Source organism: Mustela lutreola, chromosome 8 (assembly GCF_030435805.1).
Source record: "Mustela lutreola isolate mMusLut2 chromosome 8, mMusLut2.pri, whole genome shotgun sequence".
Taxonomy (NCBI): domain Eukaryota; kingdom Metazoa; phylum Chordata; class Mammalia; order Carnivora; family Mustelidae; genus Mustela; species Mustela lutreola.
Window position 1 is genome coordinate 101,067,935 of NC_081297.1, and position 22,441 is coordinate 101,090,375.

At 44.1% G+C, this 22,441-nt stretch overlaps 1 protein-coding gene across 5 annotated transcripts in view; it reads right to left on the reverse strand.

The window, feature by feature from the left end:
- Window positions 1–22,441, reverse strand: part of GRIP1 (glutamate receptor interacting protein 1) — a 677,260-nt gene that overhangs the window by 9,309 nt on the left and 645,510 nt on the right. For 3 of the 5 annotated variants that reach the window (XM_059186254.1, XM_059186252.1, XM_059186250.1), the window contains 4 exons: window positions 15,250–15,406; window positions 14,433–14,544; window positions 14,267–14,311; window positions 9,384–9,617 (listed from right to left, as the gene is read on the reverse strand). In XM_059186254.1, the coding sequence (XP_059042237.1) occupies window positions 9,384–9,617; window positions 14,267–14,311; window positions 14,433–14,544; window positions 15,250–15,406 (548 nt within the window). The remainder of the gene's footprint in view (window positions 1–9,383; window positions 9,618–14,266; window positions 14,312–14,432; window positions 14,545–15,249; window positions 15,407–22,441) is intronic. The other 2 variants (XM_059186253.1, XM_059186251.1) reach the window with 1 other exon arrangement.

Genomic DNA, 22,441 nt, shown 5'->3' on the forward strand with positions numbered 1-22,441 from the left:
GGTCAGGCAGCCTTTATCCATTTCCAACTGCCCAACCAGCTAAAGATGAATAATTGATCATGCCTGCTACATTTCTTCTGATCGGGCCCCTTTGTGGCTTTCCCTGAACGTCTGCATAAACTCCTGCTCTGAGAGCTCTTCGTGGTCCACTCTGGCTCATGGGAATCAAGATTCTTCCCGTGGGGTCTCTGTTTTGTGCTGACCGAAAGATTCAGCTGCAAAACCTGGGCTATGAACCCAAGGCTAGATTTTCCTGTTCTGAAAAGGGCCAGTGAGACTCTTGGAACATTAACTCTGGGCAGGAACGTGGTTCTACAAAGCTCGGTTCAATTTTAACTATTCGCCAGTGCACGGTGCAATTGCTTCTAGCCCTCCTGAGAACAGAAGCTTTAACGGGAGGCGAAAGGGTTCACCGCAATTCAAGCTGTGCCTTGTTTTCTATTTCTAAGCAAGTCTATTCACATGTCTGAACAATGTCCTCAAGGCAAAGAGTAGAATCCTAATGTTTCTGTCTTCGGTTTTGACACACGTGAAAATCTTTAAGTAGCAGAAACAAGTCTCCCTCCTTGGAATTTAAAGGCGATGTGTCTACCGTCTTGAGCAAGTCACAGCAAGTGACGGCTATCGCAGAAGCAGTTTCTAAGCCCTGGCCGCCTTCCTACCATTCAACCCCTGGCCTGATGCCTTAAGGGCCAAACCAACACCTATTTCTCAGAGATGGTACTAGTTTCCCCATAAATCACCAGGCACTTGGGTTTATTCTTACAGACACCACTGGGGCAGCTCTCTTCCTCTAAACCTGCTAATTCAAGGAATGTTAGCCTTGAGGATAATCCTATATTCCTTGTGGGGCTGGGGAAAAAAAAAAAAAAAAGGTATGGCCTTCCCAACTGCATCCTTCCAGCCCAAGAGGAAGTGACTTCAGTTTTTGCCACTCAAAGTGGGCATCAAGACAAGCTGGGTCGGGAAAGGCAGCTGCTGCCCTCCTGTCTGGGGAGCCTCGTTGGCAGAGGAGAGCAAGGGACAGCTGCTTCAAACAGTGCCTCCTGCTGCTTCCTGGCAAGCGTGTGGCACCACAGGCTTGAAAAGTAGAGGCTCAACAAGGACAGATTCAGAAGCTCGGAATCTGGCTCTAAGCAGGAGCAAGTAAGGGCTGACTTGGCCTTTGGAGAGCCGAGTCCTAGGCAAGGGAGTGTCGCAGTTCTTAAGATCTGAGGTGGATTTATGTGCTGCTTCCCCCATTCATGTCAGAGCAACGCCACCTCTCCCATTTCACAGCACATCAAAGAGAAAAGAGCTAGATCTGTCTCCAGGTTCTCTAGGAGATCAAACCGAGCCATGGGCACCTTGGTCCACTAGTTATTGCCAACTCTGTGGTCAGAGAAGGCAGTTAGTTAGGTTCTAACAGGATGTCTGGAGGCCAGCGCCGAGGAAGTCACGGTCAGCTATCAGGAAAGTCAGAGGCCCATCCTGGCAGCCCTCTGCAAGAAGCTGGACCAAACCAGACAAGCCCAAGATGGCGGATGCCATGACAGGAAACCCATGACCAAGGAAGGAAGGAAACACATGAAACTCTGCATCTCCACCCCCTGTTAACAACTGTCAATAAAAAACAAAAACCCAAACTCCAGAGTGCGCAGCAGCGCTCTCTCTCTCTCTCTCTCTCTCTCTCTCTCTCTCTCGCTTGCCCGATCTCCCATCTCCAGAGTATACTTTCACTTTAATACACTTCAATGTTTGTGTCACTTGTCCACCATGTTGTGTGTCATTTATTCTTGAATTCTTCCGTAAGGAGACTAAGAAACTTTGGCACCATCTTTGGGATAAACTGAGTGGAGGCCCCAGGGCCCAGGGTCTCTTTCCCCAGTTCACCCAGCAACCCTGCCCCCGGCCCCTTCCCCTTGCCACAGCCACCACCAAGTTAGTTGGCTGGCAGAGTCTCTGTTCCAGGGTTTTTCTCAGGACTGCCCACTGGTTACTCAGCACCTGCTCCTTCTGCTTCTGCTTTCAGGCTCCCAGCTCTGCCCTGGCCTGGCTCTCCTCCAGTTCTTGACCCTTCCCGATTCCCTCTGCACCCCACCAACCTCTGTTCTCCTCAGATCTATGGGCCTCCTTGCTCCAGGGGCCACCTACTTCGCTGGGTGGGGGGCATGCCTTCCACTCATCCTCTGGCCCTGTGGGAATTCAGGACCAGGATCTCGCGGCCATTCAGGAAGCATGACAAGTTACATAGAACAGACCAGACCCCTGCCGCACTGAGCGCTGACAGTCTCGATTTTATTCCTCGTTCCAGGTGTTGCTGTGGTCAGACACGTCAAAGATCCTCAGAACAAGGAGAGAGCTCTGTGTCTATCTAAGGGAAAGAAAGAGACAAGCCCTAGGCAAGACCATTATCAATGTACTCCTTATGATAGCCAGACAGGTCAGAGGACAGAACAGTGGGGAAGGAAGACGTTGAGCAGGCTACTCTCCAAGGACCAGGGGACCAGAGTGACCCTCAGAGAGCAAGCCATTTGTGAGGGAACATCCTAGATAAAATACAATATCTTACAACCTATAAATGAATATATTTGATCACCACAGAGAGACATAAAAACATGAGGAAGATATGCATGATCTCTGGCCAGAGCTAGACTTAAGGGAAGCTATTAACATTTCTGAAGAGGTCCTTGACCAAGTGCCAAGATGAAGATCAAAAACTAGGAAGTAAGGCACATTGGAGCCCTGACACCGCCTGAGGGTCATCTGGGTCGGGGGGACTGTAACTTTGTTGGGATTTACATTTCTAGTGCTCAGAGCTCAGGCCCAGCCAAGGCGGATGGCAACTTGCTAAAAGGTAGTGAGATGCAGACTGAGTAGGCCAAGTAGAGTTGCAGATGAAAAGACGACCTCAGAGGCTTGGCTTTTATTTCTCTATAAGTCATTGGGCAGCTTTAATCCCAGCTCGGAAATCTTATTCTAGCATTCTTCCTTCCCTCCTCCTCGCTGCTGCCACTGATGGAGACCTATCCATCCCTTTGGACAAGCTTTATCATCTCATGGTCATTCCCCTTCATAGGGGAATAGGAAAATTTTTGACATGAGCTTAGGAAAATTTTTGACATGAGCTTATCATTTCTCTAAGAATTATATTGGGGCCTCTGGGTGACTCAGTGTTAAGTGACTGACTCTTGATTTTGGCTCAGGTCATGATCTCAGGCTTGTAAGGTCGAGTCCTGTGACCAGCCCCAGGCTCAGTTGGGAGTCTGCTTAAGATTCTCACCCTCGGGGCGCCTGGGTGGCTCAGTGGGTTAAGCCGCTGCCTTTGGCTCAGGTCATGATCTCAGGGTCCTGGGATCAAGCCCCGAATCGGGCTCTCTGCTTGGCAGGGAGCCTGCTTCTCCCTCTCTCCCTCCCTCTGCTTCTCTGCCTGCCGCTCTGCCTCCTTGTGATCTCTATGTCAAATAAATAAATAAAATCTTAAAAAAAAAAAAAAGATTCTCACCCTCTGTCCCTGCCCCCTCAAATAATATTTTTTTAAAAAGAACTATATCTTCTACATTGCATTGCCCCTGTATGTTTTAATAAGACCATAGACAAAGGAAGCTGAGGGAATCCATTTCGAGGACTGTCAGGGCTGAATACCGTCACTTATTTAAAGCATATAATGTAGACTCCAACCCTTATTCTACAATTCCACGCTCCCCCAACAACCTTCTGATGATCAGCTGGCCCTGGTTTTACAGGGAGAGCATATGTTCATCAGACTGAGGTAGTGACTGGTAACGAGACACGCATCCACCTGTCTGCACACAGATTTCCATCCTGGTTTACATCTCCATCTCGGGGGCTCTGAGGCTGAATCCGCTCTTTAGGCTGGGAGGCTGTGGAGACCTCATTTTCTGGGTGTCTGCCTGACTGAGGCGAGACTCTGAAGGACGGTGATTTCCCCAGGGGCAATGCTATTTGTGAAGGCTCCTCTCCTGAGCAGGATCCTGCCCCCTCCTTTGCTAAAGGAGAAAACCAAGGTTCCGAGAAGGGACATGGCTGCTGCCTGTCAGACTGTGACCAAACCTCGGTCTGCCTGATGACAAAGTCTGTGTTCTTTCTAATTTACCCCTCTTCACCTGGAGGAAGAGAAACTGGAGGTAGCAAAGAGGGTTAGCAAAAGCAGAAGGTGCATCTATCCAGTGTGTCATTTTTAGCCTCTCGTGACTTCCACAGTAAGACAATTCGACACAAGCTCTTTGGAGAAGGTCGAGGCCTGCCATGAAGACTCATCTGATCTGGAGTACCAACTCCAAATATCTGGTGAAGAAAGACACTTGTGTCTGAATAAGATACGTTCTGCCATTTCTTATTTCCTCCTGGGGCTGAGCCTCTCTTCTCGACTTGGGGAGAATACTGCAGAAGAAGCTGCCATCAGGCACTGCAAGGGACCCTCCTTACAAGGACAAGAACAACTTTCTCATATCAAGAAAAACAAAGCTCCCCTCTCAAAGCATTCAGATACATTGAAAATGCAAGTTGAACTTGGCTGGGGGAAAAGTTGACAGCAGCCAAAGCAGCTATAAGAAATACGGGTGGGTGGGTGGGTGGGGGTTGGCGCCTGGGTGGCTCAGTGGGTTAAAGCTTCTGCCTTCGGCTCAGGTCATGATCTCAGGGTCCTGGGATCGAGCCCTGCATCGGGCTCTCTGCTCAGCGGGGAGTCTGCTTCCCCCTCTCTCTCTCTGCCTGCCTCTCTGCCTACTTGTGATCTCTCTCTGTCCAATAAATAAATAAAATCTTTTTAAAAAATAAATAAATAAAAAATAAAGGGGGTCCTAGCAGGTGATTTCAATATCCCCGGGTGGTGCCACCAGCAGCCATAAATAAATGTAGATGCTGAAAAGGATTTTTAAAAACCTTTTTGTAAAATGTAAATACAAATAACTACATACAGTTACGGAATATGATTTTATTTAAAAACACAAATGACAGGGCAAAAGGAAAAGTTCAAATGACCCCCCCCCCAAAAAAGGGCCAAATGTTCTGAATGTGGGGAACTTTCTACTCTACAGAAGAAAAATCTTTTTTGCTTCAAAGTATGCGAAGAAGTAAGGCAAGACTTCATCTCAGAAATAGATTAAGTGGACATAAAGGATATTTAAGCATCAGAAGGGAAAGCAGGGTTATCAATGAACTATAGCCAAGATCACAGGCTCCTTATCTGTAAAGAGAAAGAATCTGGGATAAACTATAGTACAAACCAGAATTCATTTTGAAGATAAAACCCAGAAGCTGCAGAGCTGAAGATACAACCTCATTTCCTTTTTCCCCTGCCACCCAGCTGCTGCCCATGATTTCACTGAAACAGAATCATCACCTTCTTTAGCAAAACCTAAAGGCGTGATCCTCAGTCCTTAGGGCACAAAAGAATCCACTGCAGTCCCAGAAAATGCTGAGCAGGCAAGTCTGGGTGGGGTTTAGAAAACTGAATTTTAATAAGCATGCCATGTAATCATGGGGGAGATCATCAGAGGTTTTTACTGCGGACTACTGTCTAAGGGAGTAGTCTGCCAACTTTTGATTAAGACCCATTACTAAATTCTGAAATCAGCTTAATACAATAGTATTAAGTATTTGTATTAAGTATTAAGTATTTGACAAAAGAACAAAGAAAAAACAGAAAATGTTTGGCATAAACCATGCAATCAAGTTCTGGATGCATTCATATATGAATGAGGATATTTCCATGTCCTGAATTGGGAGGTAAGGCATGTTTCGGATGGTATCAGCCAACAAATACCAAGGGAACCCGAGTATCAGTTCCCGGTGACCCCCTCTGCCTCCGTCCCCCCACCACCCTACTAAATATCAAATCATCTTCCCAGCTCTAACTTCCTTCCCCATCCAAACAGCTGAAAAAGGAAGTGGGGCTGTGTTTCCACGTTGGTTTCAATGTCATGGAGGACAACTAGCTTTGGGGGTCCAGGAGAGAATGCAGACACTCGCCCAGACCTGAAAGAGCCTCAGATACAGCAGATGATGTGAAATGAAAGCAAACCGTCGAGACCCTGACCCGAGCTTGGGGCTATCTGAAGGTCTGGAGGAGGAGAAGGAATGGAGGCCTGAGCAGAAAGTTCCGGGTAAACCAGGGAAAGGAGCGGAAACTCAAGAAAGTGCAAGAGAAGCCCACACTGAGTTCTTCATGTTTGAAGATGGTGTTAGTAACCCGTCAGCCAGAGAAGGAACTGCCTTTGCTTTTTGGTTTTTTTCTCCCCAGGAATGAGGATGGATACTTGCCCATTTATACACATCCTCTTTTTTTTTTTTTTTTTAAAGATTTTATTTATTTATTTGACAGAGATCATAAGTAGGCAGAGAGGCAGACAGAGAGAGAGGGGGAAGCAGGCTCCCTGCTGAGCAGAGAGCCCGATGCGGGACTTGATCCCAGGACCCTGGAATCATGACCTGAGCCGAAGGCAGAGGCTTTAACCCACTGAGCCACCCAGGCGCCCCTATACACATCCTCTTGATCCAGCTTCTCACGAAACACAGTATGAGTTTGGAGGTGCCGGCTCAGACAGGCACAGATCTGCAACCTGTCCTTGAGGAGACAGGTTTCACCAAGCAGCCAGCAGCCATGTTTCTCATGGCACCCAGCCTGGTGTACCATCAACCTCATCCGGCCCCGCCGCCCTGGTCTTGGCAGTCCCTTGGGAATTCCTCTACCAGATCCATTTGGAAATGTTCACAAAGGGGGCTCAGGGAACTGACAACCAGCCCTCATTCCACCCATCACGCTGTACACCCAGCACGGGATTATCTTCAACTTGAAGAAGGAACGTTTTCGAACTCCCTGGCCCTTCCCCATGCCACCACCCACCAGAGTGCCTTTCCCTCATTTTTCCAAAGGAAAAATAGGCTAAAAAACAAACTCTAGGCTAGGAGCACCCCACAGGGAGGCTAGTTCAAGTCCATCCACAAGTCACTGCCCTTTATCATGGCGTCAGGCAATCCCGCGGTGTTCAAAAGTCACCCCCGTGCAGGGTACAAGCCCGACCAGCGGTCCGAGTGACTTCTCTCACACACTTCAGCACTGGAGAACGTACTTAACCGCCAACACGTGCACGGCCCGACAGAGTAGCCGAATCACTTACAAAAGGAAAAGATACCCGGACGTGAGCAGACGGCCACTCCCAGAATTCCATGCTGCCAGCTCAGACCCCCCCGCTGCCTTCACTTCCCTTGATCTTTTCTTCCTTGTGCCTTAGGATGCCCAGGACACCATCTCCTTTTGAGAGTCCTCTTTGGTTAGGGACTGATTCAGAAGGAAAGTGAAGCTACATGGGAGACACGCTTATTGTCCCCACCGAAGGGACTGTTTGAAGTGAAGGCAAAAAGAAGCATCCCGCAGATTAGGTCTTGGCCCATCTGTGTGTGTGAGCTGGTGGCCTCCTGGTCATCCTCTGCCACACAATGTTCCCCCAGTCCACAAGCTGCCACCCATGCTGTTGGGATGTGGAGGAGGCCTTCTTAAAAACATGACATCGATTTTCAGCACAGGCACTTTTTTAAAAACCTCAGCTCCAACGACTTGCACACCCAATTTCTCATCATTATTCTTGCTAAATGCTTTCCATGCAGGAGGGATGGGCTGACGGGTCTTTGTACCGGTTGCTATCAATATTCTCCCTTTGAGGCAAGTGCCTCACTCTAGAAGGATAAATGACTCTATTTTATGCCTGCTATTTCCTGATCTTATAGATGGAGATAATACATATCTGCTAAGAAGGGCTGTTGTAAGGGCTAAAAACAAAGAATATAGCGTATAATAGGAATTCAATACATGCTGGTGTCCTTTCCCTTTGGGGCTGAAGGAGGGGCCTGGGCAAGAGAATTAGAGAAGAAGGGTGGGTAGTTTTCTTAGACACCTGAGGGAATCGGATGAGGCTCACTTCTTCCTGGTATGGCTGAACTCACACGGACTGGATAGCTTCTGCTACGTAACCCCCAGAGAGGATCTTACGGCCTCCTCGTGGGCTTTGTCAATAGCATCTTAGGTCATTTGGCAGGCAGTGGTGGCTAGTGTGTTTCAAAGAGATGCCCCAATGCAAAGAAACTGGATAAACTAGGTAACCTGTGACATGGGTCTACACCTGCGTCCCCACCCTAAAGTATCTGACATTTCTTTGCTTTTCTGTAAGTCTGTAGTGTCCCTGAAGGCACAAAGCTCTAAATTCCAGGCTCTGGTCACTTTGGGATGTTTGCATTCCCTCAACATGCCACCATCCCTTGGCACAAGCGTCCGTCTGTGCTTGGAATGCCCTCTCATTCTCCACCTTCCTGCAGGGTCCACACCTACTCCTAAAAGCCTTTCCTGTTTCTTCTGTAGTGGGTGAGGGTCTACCCTCTGTCCCCCAAGGCAGCTGAGTCTTGCCTCTCTCATTGTTCCTACCTCACCCTCTTCCTACTGTTTCCCAGACTGTCTCCCCATTAGACTCTGGGCCCCTCAGGGGTGCACAGTACACTGGATCAGTGACTCAATGTGCAGAATATGTATGAAATGAGTGAATGAGTGGTAAAAGAATCAACCCAGAATTGGAACACAGGGTTCAGAACTCAACTTCCTGTTCTAGTCTCTCTTTCACTACATCCTTTGTCAGCTGCAAAATAAATAGCTTCAAGAAGATATAAAGTATCTTTTATAGGGTGCTTGGGGAAATTGAAGACTTCAGAGAAAAAAAGGAGGGGTTGGCCTGTTACCTCCTCTCAATCCAACATTTACTTGCTTTTTCTGGGTAATCATAACTGATTACTCGTTAACAGAGTATCAACTACAGAGAGGGTCTTGGTTCTCAAGAAAAGTGGGGTGAGATTATGGCTGTCTATACATCCTTATGTATTAACTAAAAATAAAACATTAGTTCCATGGAAAAAAATCAGAGACATCCCCTGACCACTGCTCTCCTCACCCCAGGATTCTTACATCTGCCTTGTTTAAACTCGGCAGATTAAAGAGTAAGCACTCCTACACTGAACCCGAAACTCATTTTCAATGAAGCTATGAGTGTAGGACACTTAGAAAATCCTTCTCCCACTTCCAAAGAGATTGGAATGACAAACCAGTTCATCTAAACTCCATAGGATCCTGAAGTCTCCCCCTTTTCGAAGAAGAGTCTGGCCATAAATCAACTTTTAGTAAATTCACTGCCCCAAAGCAAATTGTCCCTGCTCTACCGGACAACCTCCCGAAGATCACATTTGGAGAACAGAGTCTCCGATGATCGGCCTTTAGGCTCTGGCTTCTGTCCCTGGCCGAGCCCTTGGTAGAGCGTCATTCCCATGTTTGCACCCAGGCACTCACACAGGGCAGAATGGCCACTAAAAGGGAAGAAGGAAAGGGAAGACAGCATCCTGACCTTGTGCAGCTCCACAGGAGTCGGGGACATGATCTCCTTGATTTCTTGTTTCATTTTTCTCAGGGGGACAGACTTCCTGCCCACATCTGTGGGTAGGGTGTTGCTCCGAGTTGTTTGGCTATAGTGTGGCCGTGAGCTGCTCCGTTCCTGGAAGCTGGCCTGTCGCCCCAGCTGACTGCGAGGTGATGGGGCCTCATGATTCAGACTCATCGTGCTTCCCGACATGATTGTCGCCTGTGGCATTGACAATTTTCAGAAACAATTAAGCCGTGGACTGAGGAAAGGGTTTGGTTGTTTGACACTAAGCACATTTCTCCTTCTGCCCAGTCAAAATACAGTCTCTTCGGGGCACAACCAAAGGCTGGAGAATGGACGTACTAACTGACCTATGAAAGTCTGGGAAAATGCTTTCCAAGTGACTTTTATAATGCACATCTCAAATCCAATTTAAGTACTTAAGCCACTGGGTTTATTTAATCAAATACCACCCCTGGCAGTTTTGAGGCAAATTGAAAAGCTCTAACATTTGCTTACTGCAAACTACATTTCAAGCATTAACTTTCCACTGAGTGGGCTCTAAAGATGGGATTCATGAAGCAACTTCAATATATCTTACAGAAATGAACCAAGGACTTTTTGAATGAAACTAGGCAGCCTCTTTGGCAATGCTGCCTCTAGCCCCACCTAGAGGTAACAATGGGCTAAAACAGGGCTATTGAGAGAGAGGCAATAGCCAATGAGGATGGCCTACCACTGGTAAAGGGTCTTTCCTTTGGCTACTGGCCTCAGAAGCTTGTAGAACCAGCTAGATCTCCACACCATTTGGTGTAGGTCCCCATTTTTTAGAAATAGTGTTTGTGGGAGATCCTCAAAGGTCAAAGAGTAATCATTCATTGTGCTGCTGGATTCAACCCTTTGCTCAAAAGCTGGGAAACCTGGATTGGATTTTACCAGTGAACTGGGAGGTTTGTTCAGTTTCAAATATGTTCATGTGTGGGACAACTGGGTGGCTCAGTGGGTTAAGTGCCTGCTTTTGGCTCAGGTCAAATAAATTCATATGCAAGGAAAGGCAAGATAAGACCCCAAATAGGACTGAATCTTAGAAGTGAATCTTAAAAAGCATCTGAAATTAATGTCATGTTGAGGATGTTCATTTCTCATGGTTAGGAAATGCTAAAATTCTGAAAACATGTCTGTAAGGCAGCTCCACCCTCCTTGGTAGGATGGTTGAACGATGGCAAACCAGCACTGGTGAGTCCATCTGAGGTCAAAGGACCAGAAAACAAACTCTGCATCTGTGCTGCTGGCTACACTGTGAGCTGATGGTTTACATTCATGCTGATGCTGACAGTAGTAGAGTGTCATTTCTTGAGTCCTTGGGTTCGCTCATTTAAGCCACACAACAACTTTGAGATGGCCACTGTTGTGACTCCCAATTTGTAGGTGCGGAAACTAAGGCTGACTTACCTACCCAAGGTCACCCAGGTAGTAAATGAGCCAAGGGCACCATCTAAAGTTACTGATTAGGAGGGAACACTGCAAAGTGATCGAGTTCTCATTTGTTATCACTCTAAGATTTTGTAATTCCAAGTCACCTGGTGTTTGGCTACACACACATCAGTAATAAGATCTTTGACTTGTAGCCAAGTATGGGCACACATTCACGTATACCTACGACTCCAGTGAGAAAGGAACAAAACCAGTTATTTCATCAATATTCTGACTAGACCAGTTATTGTGCTCAGTACCACATCTATGTGTCTATAAAAGGTCATTTAATACTTGTGATGAGTCTCTAAGATATGAATTAGAGTTATCATACCTCCCCACCTCCATCATGGAAAGGGATGCCTGGAAAAGGTAAGCAAGCTGCCCAGCAGTCCAGGACTGCAGCCCTCACACTCTGATTCCAGAACGCTTATTCTTGCTACCAGGCTGGATTGTTTCTCAGTCAAGTATTCGGTTGAAACATATAAAATTGACTTTTTAGGAGATTAAAAAAAATAAACCAAATGCATTATCCATATTATGGTTTATTTCAGTTAAATCCTTTTTAAGATGGAAAGCTTTTGACTACTGGCTTTGTTTGGGGTCGTGGGACATCCTTTATTTTATGGCACTTAACTCACCGAAAGCATTTCTCTGTCCACTATAAGTGACAGCACCCAGTGACTATTTTCTTGCAGTGGTGACCATTCGTCTATGGTTTTTACCTACTTAGACAAATTATCGGTTTTGTTAACATCTATTTTTTATATTCGTTTGTCATGGGACCAGTGGGAAACATGTTGGAAGTAAAATACTTCATTATTACAGTAGAGAGATGCTGGTGTGAGTCTTGGCCACTACAGAAGTTTCAAACCTAGAAAGAGTTCTGATGGAAGTAAGATTTCAAAGCACAGCTTGATTGCTTTGTTTAAAGTGAACTTCAACTGAGTTACTACAAAGGAGTATAAAAATTAAAACACAAATATAAAAACTAAAATAAAGCTTAAAATAATTATTTTTTAAATTATCTAAGATTTGTTTTCACTTCAGGATTATCTATTGCCTGTTCACATTTTGCACAATTCAAAATTTATAGCTATAATCCTCTCCCCCAAATTATCAGTGAGATAACTGATATACATTAACTTAGCGGGATAAATTCAAGGGCTTTCTATCTGATATTTAGTTAAGCCTTCTCCCTATATTAAACAAAAAAAAATAGTTAAGGCCGTGCTCATTAATAAAAATGGCAAAAATAATAATTTCTTTTGAACAATTATTAAGTGCTATGTTCTATGTTAAGTGCCCTATAATCATTAATCATTATAATCTCCTTATTTTACAGAAGAATAAATATCTGATAAGACAGATTAAGTAACTTGTCCAATGTCTTAGTTTGAAATTTTCTCTTTCATTAAAACTATACATTTTTCAGTGTTAAAGTTGAATCTAAATAATTGCTAGCTAATGGGGAGAATGCCTAGTATAGTTTTCATTTCCATTTCAGTTATAATCATTCTTTATCTCAGCTAATCTTCTACACTTATGATGGTTATAGTACGCTGTAACTTTTAATACCGGACGTAAATTTCATATGCAGGAAACCTGCTCCAATAATATTTTTTGTGTCGTAACATTTACAATCAAGCCATCAGTTCATTTAAACTAGTAAATGAATTGTCTTTGCAATACAAGTATAAGTAAGACTCTAATTTACAGATTTGCCAATCATTCTTCCTTGTTGAGGGCTTTAATTTCCTTTTGGCTTATAAATTCAACCCACTTCCTTTCTGGTGTTATAATTTCAAGGGCCACACCTGCCTGAAGCTATGTTAGAAATAGTTTCTAGGCCATTGCAATGTAACTTCTATGCTCACAGATGTCGTTTTCATTAGATAACTCAACCTCTGGGTGAAAACCCAACCTCGGGTGCCTGGGTGGCTCAGTGGGTTAAGCCGCTGCCTTCAGCTCGGGTCATGATCTCAGGGTCCTGGGATCGAGTCCCGCATCGGGCTCTCTGCTCAGCAGGGAGCCTGCTTCCTCCTCTCTCTCTCTGCCTGCCTCTCTGCCTACTTGTGATCTCTCTGTGTCAAATAAATAAATAAAATCTTAAAAAAAAAAAAAAAAAAAAAAAAAAAAAAAAAAACCCAACCTCACTGTGTTACTTTTTACATCACCTTTGTTTTGCCTGCTGTAAAAGAAGTTATTAGAAGAATGGCTGCTTCTTTAAAAGAGAAATATCAAAATGCAAAGCAAAGAAGGCATATGAGCCAAACATGCTTTCAAAAGCAAGTATATATTCAAGAATTGTGAATTGAGCTCATTATCCAGTTGGGGCCTCTTCTCCTAATCATTCTACATATAGGAAGTGGTAAAAGTTTAAATAAGCCAGCTGATACTTAAGCATTTTACTCGTTTTGAAAGTTGCCTGAATCAATTGCTAATGTCTTTGTTTAAGTTTTATAGCAGTATCCATCTCCAGGCTCTTCAACTGTGCTCTGAAGTTTCAGTTCATGCCAGGTAATACTACGATATTTATAAATTCAAACTAATATTTTCCTTCATAATTCTCTTTGCAGATTCACAAACATTAGAATCACATCAAATATCCACACATGCAATTGAGAAGCAAAATAATATAAAGATGAGTATTCGTTTTAGAATTGCAATTTCACCCACTTATGCCATTCACATTCCTTATGGTGACTCGGGGACCTCAAATGACATCAAAATAAAAATGAGACTTTTGCCACTCTATTTTTTACAGCTCAGAAAATTTAAAAGAACATAAAAGGAAACAGTCCAGGACCTCCTAGACCAAAGAGTGAATATCGTCAGCAAATTCATGGCTTTGATTAAAGAACTCACCAGGAGTCCAGCTATTATGTTCCATCTCGCCACAACTCCTAGAATTCACACTAAGTTAATATGGAGTCAGGATTTGCAATTACCAGCAAAGCACTGTGTAATATTTTGGCTGCTTTTCACACAGACTGGCCTTTTTCACCAGCTGCATTGTCATCTACTTTAAGGGCAAAACAAAACAAAATAAAATAAAATTTCCTCTTATGTTCCTCTTCACGATCAAATTAATTGCTATACCAGGTACAAATGAAAACATGCCAAAGAAACCTTTCTAAAGCAGCTCAGAGAATGAGATGCGCCACGGCTGGGGGGCTTAGCTCCCTCCCCAGTGACTCAGTGGCAAACAGGGACAGTCAAGGTTAGCACGGAGCGATGGCAGAAGCCACAAGTCAGTAAGCTCGGGGTAGGGGGTGGAGATGGGGAAATCAATACTTCCAACTGCACTGAATAAAATCAAATTGCTGTCCAGAAGGCGAGGGGGCAGGGAAGGCAGCTTCACAAGCAAAAATATAAACATAAAAGGTAGCTACCAAGAGAGTCATGTTTCTCAAAGACACACGCCTGTCAGCTTTCTCCTGTGGAAAGGGGTTAAAGCTTTTAAATGAACTGATGTGATAAATGCAAACTCAAAAGGACCAAAAAAAAAAAAAAAATGAATGTAGAAACAATAAAAGTAAGTAGCAGGACCAAGGCTACCTCGAGTTCTCTCAGAATTCCCGACTGTCCACAGGTTTCCAAATCCTCCAGCGCTTGGGACCAGAAGTTCTCCTCTTGCTCAGCCTCTGAACTGTCGGGAGCCCCTGTAAAACTGTCATCAGAAAGCACAGTCCAGGGTGAGAACTTTCCAGATATAATCCCAGAATCTCTCTCTTTCCTCTCTCACACACCCAAAAAGTGGGAGATTCTTTTTGGATCTGGCTTTCTTCAGCCGTCATCTCCAAGTGAGGCTGCTTTCGGAAAGGCAAAGCATCTACACAGAACCGAGGGAAGGACCACGGTCTCACTAACAGAATCTGCGTGTTCCGAGCCACGGCCCCATGAACCACATCAACATGGCGCCCTGGGGGAAGAGCTTCCGGCTGCTCTGCCTGCTGAAAGACAAGCCAAATTTCAACAGAAAAATGTTTTCTCACGTATAAATATCAGTGTAGATCATCCAAGAGCTATCAATTTTTATCAATTTCCTTGATATATTTTGGTAAGGAACAAAATCCTAAAAGAAAAAGAGAGGAGACTAGTCCGAGAGTGAGGACAGGGTTTACAGACACAGATCTTCCCGTGTGCTACTATTGTTTTCATGAAGGGAAACTGAATTCTTGCCGTGCTGTGGGGTGATGCCCAGGCTCCTGTTGGGCAGGCACTGGTCGCGGAACCCTGCCACGGGCTGGTGGGGTGATGACAGGGGTTCCTGTCATGCTTCTGATACTAGCGATAGGTGCCATCAGAAGTGGAGAGAGTCAGGTCTGGGCTAATGGCCACAGTGTGGACAGGCAGCAGTTGATGAAAACCTTACCCACTGACTGTGGACCGGTCCCAGTCTTCATTATTCAGCCCCACGTCTGGGTAGGTCTGGCTTCGCGGCTTAGTGACTGGGGACAGGCTGCCTCTCTGTTTCGGACCCCTCCACTCGTAAGTGTTGAAGTTGTAGCCTGAGGCCTGAAAGCTAGAGCCTGAAACAAAAATCAGGTGTCACCTTCTGTTTGGTAATTTGTCTTTTTCTGCGGTTTCCATTAGCTCACTCAAAGCAGATGACCTTGACTGAATTTGGGCTCAGAAAGGCCATCGAGATAATACTCAAGTCTTACATGCAACACACGTTCACACACGTCCTGTTAGCTGATGCCAACAACAGCTCTAAGGTAAGACCTTCAGACCTACGTGGGAGAGCCCACTGCGCTGGACCTGCCGGGAGCAAGTTCTGGAAAGTCAGAACCCTGAGCTTCTTGCCCAGATACCCTGTGTCCATCTACAGGACATATGAGGGCTTCTTACCCAAGTCTGTCCTTTAGAGAGTGGAATTTGCCACCCAGATGTGAGTTCAGGTCCAACCCACTGGTCCAACCAGTGACTAAGAAGTTGCTGGTTGCAGGGGTGTGGATGGAGCCTGGCTCTGTGGAGCTGAGGCCCACAAATGTTAGGGATGGGCCCGAGGATGACTCACCCCCTGAGAAGTGACACTGTTAGTAGAAAAGGGGTGGAATAAGAATGGTGACAGCAATAACAATAGGGATCACAGAGTGGGTACTGACGCACCTGAAACTTCACTGAGTGCTTGATTTGCATTTATTTATTCTTCCTAACGTCTTCGAAGGTAGTACTATTATTATTTGCCTCTTACATATGAGCGTACTAAAGGCTTGGAACAGTGGTTCAAGTATGTAGGGGTATCTGCAATCTCTCCCCCGTGGGGGGTGGCGGTTTCCAGTCATAACCTTGGGAGCATCAGTTCTTAGACCCTCAAGTTCCTTAAGCACATCTTCCCCAAATCAACCCCACTGAAAAGGACCAGGGTTCTGAGATCTGTTGGCTCTCCCTTCTTACTTCCCCCTTCACAGTTGTTTTTCTGTCACTTTACAAATGAAAGACATATTTCTTTACCATCTCAAACCTTTGGAAGGAGCTTGGCCCTAGGATGCAAAACCCCCCAGTTGTCAAATCGAGGCATAATTTGGGAAAGGCTTGCTCCTGCGAGAAGGCCTCCCGGGAGCAGCACCTTAATTCAACCAGGCACAGACTCCTGGCAAGGCTTTCCCTTTCCATCATCCGCCTGTCTCTCTGCATCTCAGAGTTAGAATTCAAAACAGTTGTTGGGTGGGAGGTGGGCACATTGTTATGTTTATTTGAATTGCAAAATGAGACTGACTTCCTTTCTGACAGGAAGTTAAATCTGATTAGCTGGATGGGTGAGGCAGGGAGGAACGGCTTTGGCAACTGGGTCATATAACGGACATTTTCCATAAATTTGAACTAAATCCGTGGTTCCAGATTTTGACAAATATATAGTCACGGCATATTAACAACCAACTGGAAATTATAGTCTTTGCAAGTATTTAAATTTGGGGAGAAAAAAAATGAGATGACATTGATGGGGTATGTGGTTTTTCAAAATTATTTTGGGAGGTTTAAATAGGAGAGCAGGGGCTTACAAGCAGGTCTGTCTCCACAGTGTGTTCTGTAATTGTGATACACGGCTCCATCCACCATTTTGGGTTGTGACCCACTCTGTGTGTGTGTGTGTTTGTGTGCGCGCGCACGCATACATGTATGTCTGTATGTGTTTACATGTGTGTACTGGGTTTCAATATAATACGTATTTCCTACTGTGTTTAAAAACTGTTAAGACAAAAGACAAACAAGAAACCCACAGAAAAGCCAAAATAGTTAATACAGCGAACAGGCCTTGGCCACCATTTTCACATGAAATGAAACGAGTGGATCACATAAGATGACGGTCACCACGGTATCCCCGTTTCGTCTTACTCACTTTTCCTCCACTAGTTAGAACCTACAATGCCATCCTTACTAACACGGAGCACGGAGGAAACAGGATACCCAAAGGATAACGCTCTGCTCAAAAGGACTTGATCTCAAGAATGCAGAGGAATGCCCACAGCTGCAAGAACCTTCTGTGAACCTTCTGTTTTAGGATCCCAAGCATTAGGAGTTCTTGGCACAGAGAAAATACTTACAGTTTGGCATCTCATTTTCTTCCTGGGTAACGACAGAAGGATGGCTAGCCCTTTGGGAAGAAATTGTGCTGTTTTCTGTCAAAAGTGTTGAATTAAGGAAACACACAGGTCTCTTCTTAAAGAGGAGTGACTACATGTGACACCACTTCTCCTGACTTGTTCTCCACAGGCTATCCATTTTCTCCTTCCCAACCAGATAAACCAACCCATCAAATAAGCGAAGTCTTACATTTTGTGATACGAAAAAAGTTAGGGGAAGACTGCACCTCACTTGCCTTAACTAGCCTTCAACTTGCCAAGGGAGACAAATTGTAAATGGTGGTGTCCTCGGGACAGTACCCTTTTCTGGTAGGCATTAGCCCGTTTGACCGATCAGTTCCCTGGGGAAATTCTAACATGTTTTAAACGGGACAGATTAACTTTTCGATTTTCCTTCCAACTGTTGTTTGCAAGTACTTCTTAGTGGGCAAAAGAGTGGAAGGATGGCCTTGAGCAGATGTGCAGAATTGTTCGTTACTCGGGAAACGCCTGTCTTGAAAAGTCTGTCTGTCTACACCAAGGATGCCTTGTGTTATTAAACAATATTAAATGATTATTGTATTATAACAAAGAAGGGCCTGAAGAGGGGGAAAATTTCAAATATTCTTTGGTTAGGTGTAAGCTCAAAAGACCTGGGTCCGCCCCGGGGCTAATAATACATTATATGTTAATTAAAAAAAAAAAAAAAAAAAACCTGGGTCCCAATCACGCCATGCTGGCACAGGGACTGACTCAGAGACATGAGTTCAAATCCCAGTTTTGCCACTTCTTTGCTCTGTAGCTGTGGCCAACTCACCTCATTGTAAAATGAGGGATAACCACACATACTGACATGAGGATTGAGAATAACATACATAAACTCTCAACACATAAAGAGGTTTTAATAAATACAGGTGCCCATTACTTTTATTTCCTGCTCTTTCCTGCAGTTTCCTGCTCTTTCCTGCTGCCTGGGATGTAGATGAAATAGCTGGTGCTCTGTAGCCACCCTGGGTCATGTGGTAAGCCCGAAGATGGAAGCCAAGTGCTGGGCACAATAAAGAAGAAATATGGAAGAGCATGGGTCTTTGAGGACCCTGGAGAGCTATATGCCAGCTCTGAAATGCCCGGTTTTTTTTTTTGTTTGTTTGTTTGTGTGTGTTTTTTTTTTAAATGATTTAAGTCACTATAATATTAGAGTATTCAGTTCTATTTAGCTAATTCAAACCAACTGATATGTTGGAATACAGTTAGCTGGGAGACAGTTTGTAGATCTGACTTCTTCCTCATTTAAATCCTAGCATCTAGACTTGGATTGGGAGGACAGAGATAAGAACTGATTCTGGCTGCATGTCCAAGCCAGATTTTCCAGAAACAAACAAACAAAAAAAATTAAACAAAAACCCGCCTCTCCAAAAAACAAAAATAGCTGGTCTTTTAATATACAGCCAACTCCATTTGTACTTCTCCACTGATTTAGAATGGGTAAAGGTGGTGAATAAATTGACGAAGATATTAACATACTGATGAACAGACCCAGTGCTGTGTGGTACCAAAGAGTAAAGCTTGCCGGTGAGGAGTGACCAGCTCAGGGTGTGTAGATGCAAAGGTACTGGAAAGAACTATCTGGAAATGAGACTGATAAAGCGATTGGGAACTAGATTACCAAAAAACTCTGATTTAAACTAAGCATCTTTGATGTTATCCTAAAACAACAGAGAACCATCCAGAGGGTTTTGTGTGTTTGTTTTTGAGTGGCAAGATTAAATTTAGGTTTCTTTTTTTTAAGATCATTGATGGTAATATACTCAAAGTAAGGAGCTGGTGAGGAAGTAAATATTTCAGGCCTAATGGAAGTTTTGTATCAAAGGTGTGGTGTCTATGTGGTGTCTCTCCTGATTGGGTGTCGGATGAGGGGCCCCCAAATGTTGCGGGGGACAACTGGGTGGTGTGGGTAGTAAAAGGATTTATACTCGGAACAAATGAGATAGAGGTGTATTGAATACATTGCAAGGGAGAGGCTGTCTGCTCTCCCTGGGGACTGCTGGGGACTTGTGGGTGGGGGCTCCTTTTAAAGGGGGGAAGGTGAGGAGGTTTGGGACACACAGAATTCTCCCTTTATTTTAGTGACTGTGCCTCGTTGGAAGTAGCCCATTGGTCAGTTAGGGCCTACGGATATCTTGAGGCGGGTCCTCTGAGGGGCCAGTCTGTATCCAGCGGGGGGGTCACAGTAGGCCCTTTCTGCCTTCCATTGCTCAAGTCTGTGGGCCTCAAGGCAGCCTGTACAACAGGCAGTGACAGTGAATGGAGAGACAGGAGAGATGTGAAGCTGGAGGCAGGAGAGGCTGGGTCCTGATGACACTGTGGGGACCACCTGCCTCGCCTGCCTCTTTGCTACAGTGGGAGAAAAATAACTAACCCTACTTCGACACCATCATTTGTATTTTCTTTCATATGCAGGTGAACGCCACCCTCCCTGGTGCAGGTGGAGGACGCCGGCATAATGTAAAACAAGACATGTCTGACAGAAATTAAGTGAAGACAAGCTGCTTGCGATAGCTGAGAATTCAGAGTTCAGAAGTTCTGAGGAATATCCTTTTTCACGGGGAATCGAACTTAAAAGCCATGGGAGGAATGGAATCAGTGAGGCAGCCCACATGTAAGAAAAACCAACTGTCAGAAACAGAATGGTTTTTACTGAATGGTGGTGTGAGCACATAAAATTAAAATGCAGGGATGAGCTAGATTTTAAATTCAAAATTTATAAAAGAAACACCTTGAGAGACAGATATAATTTTAAAAAAATGTATTTCCTAAGAAATTACTCCTTTTATTTAGAATTGGAAACCTTTCTGTTTTTCCCTCCCTCTTTCCTTCCTTCCTTCTTTCTTTCAATCTAGGTTTCGATATCTGTTTTTATCCTCATAAGGTGAGGTGTGTTATGGGCTGTATCCATACCTGCACCTAAGTTCATATGTTGATGCCCTAGCCATCAATGTGACTGTATTTAAAGATAGAGCCTTTAAAGAGGTAATTAAGGTTAAATGAGGTTATAAGGTGGGGCCATAGTTCAATCTGACTGGTGTCCTTATAAGAAGAGACAATTTGGACACCCATGAGAGATACCATGGATGAGCACACGCAGAAGAAAGGGCATATGAGGAAGGGAGAAGGCAACCCATGGTTTGCAAACCAAGGAAACAGACCTGAGGAGAAACTACACCGGATACCTTGATCTTGGATTTCTAGCCTTCCAGGCAGTGGAAAATGAATTTCTATTGTTTAGGCCATCCAGTTTCTGGTACTTTGTTATAGTAGCCAAAGCACACTGATACAAGGTATAAAATTCAATCTAGAGTCCTTTCACTGAGAGTAATGGTTAGTTTTGTTTGTTAGTGTTATGGAAAATAGGTCTTCACAAATGTTGGCACTTCTAATAGCATATGGAATCTTGGTACAGTGATTTTTATTTTGAGGGTAACCATACTTCAGATACCTATAAAATTCTCATATTCCAACATTGTACTATTGGGTTTTCAGTACGACAACATTGTGAAAGTTAACATCTTATACTTGTAGCTCTTAATTCACACTCTGTATTAGTTTTAAAAAGCAAACTAAACAATGTTGGTTCATATTCATAAAATTTGGAAATCAGAGAATGGTTTTGGAATTCAGTTGTCAACTCTACAATTTTGGGACTGTAGCTCCTGCCATTACTTTCATTTTTGGAAGCCAATTTTAGTACAGGAAAGCACACCAGATAATTCCCTGCCAAACTTGTTTCCTAAAAATCCAGTTTTGTTAAGAATGAGAAAATCACATCATACATTTATGTTAACTATTTGTAATTGTTCTAGCCAAGAAATACTCAAAGTGTTTAAATGAGAATATTGTTTTAAAAAGGCAGAGCCTTTTTACCTTCTCTAGAAATCACCTCAAAACAGGAAGGGTTGACAAGTAACATAACCTACATTTTTAGCAAAACTAGAAGCTCAAACCATAAATACATAAGAAAAAGTTACCAAATTCCACTAGTCAAAAAGGAGGTGGGAGGCAGTGATAAAAAGCCAAGAGGAGACACCTATAACCAGCAATTTCAGAGAGGGCCCAGTCTTTCAAAGCAGGGGCCATGGCATAAAGCGAAACAACAATGCTTTGTTTGCAACACTGGAATGGATCTTATAGGCTGGTGGCAGCAAGCTCCCAGGACTAGTATATTAGGGTAAAGCCAGGGAGGTGGGCAAAAGACAACACCTACAGATATACCACCACTTCAGGAAGCAATCTGTCAGAGAGGCAGGCTAGCAGAGAAGAATTCTATATTGTTGGCAGCCTACAGTTATGTCTCTGGGCTGAGGAAGAATGCACTCATCACAGGTTACTGTGAGCTGCGGGGTAATTTTTGCTAGTCTGGAGCACAAAGTTAGGCTCTTCTGTCTCAGAACTCCTTTCAAACATCCAATTTAGAAAGAAGTCATCTCATTCAAAGATGAACATTAATTCTAAAAGAACTAGCATAAGATGTATACCAAGTTAATATAAAAAAAAAAAAAAAAAGGAGAGAAGGAACAGGAAAACAAAGCAATAGATGATGGATACTCATGAGCAAAAGACTGCCCCAGAGCAAATGATAAATATGACCAAACAGATCATCACAAAATGTTAAAAATATACACTGAAACTATCATCTCTATAAAGCAAGAGATCAAAGCAGATATATAAGAGCTCATGGAAACCTGGACAAGCCAACATGAAAGAAGGAGATAAAACATGAGCTTGTAGAGATCAGAAGGGAGATTAAGGAGAAAAATAAAAGCCCCCACACCCACCCTGGTCACCAATGGCGAGAATACTGCTCAGGGTCTTGCTCTGTTACTCTCTTTATGTACTATGTTGTATGCCTTAACTACATTAAGGAGAAGTCGGGCTCTTTGTACATATTGATGTCTCTTTTTTTTCTTGTAAGTTCTAATTTAAATTCTAGTGTAATATTAG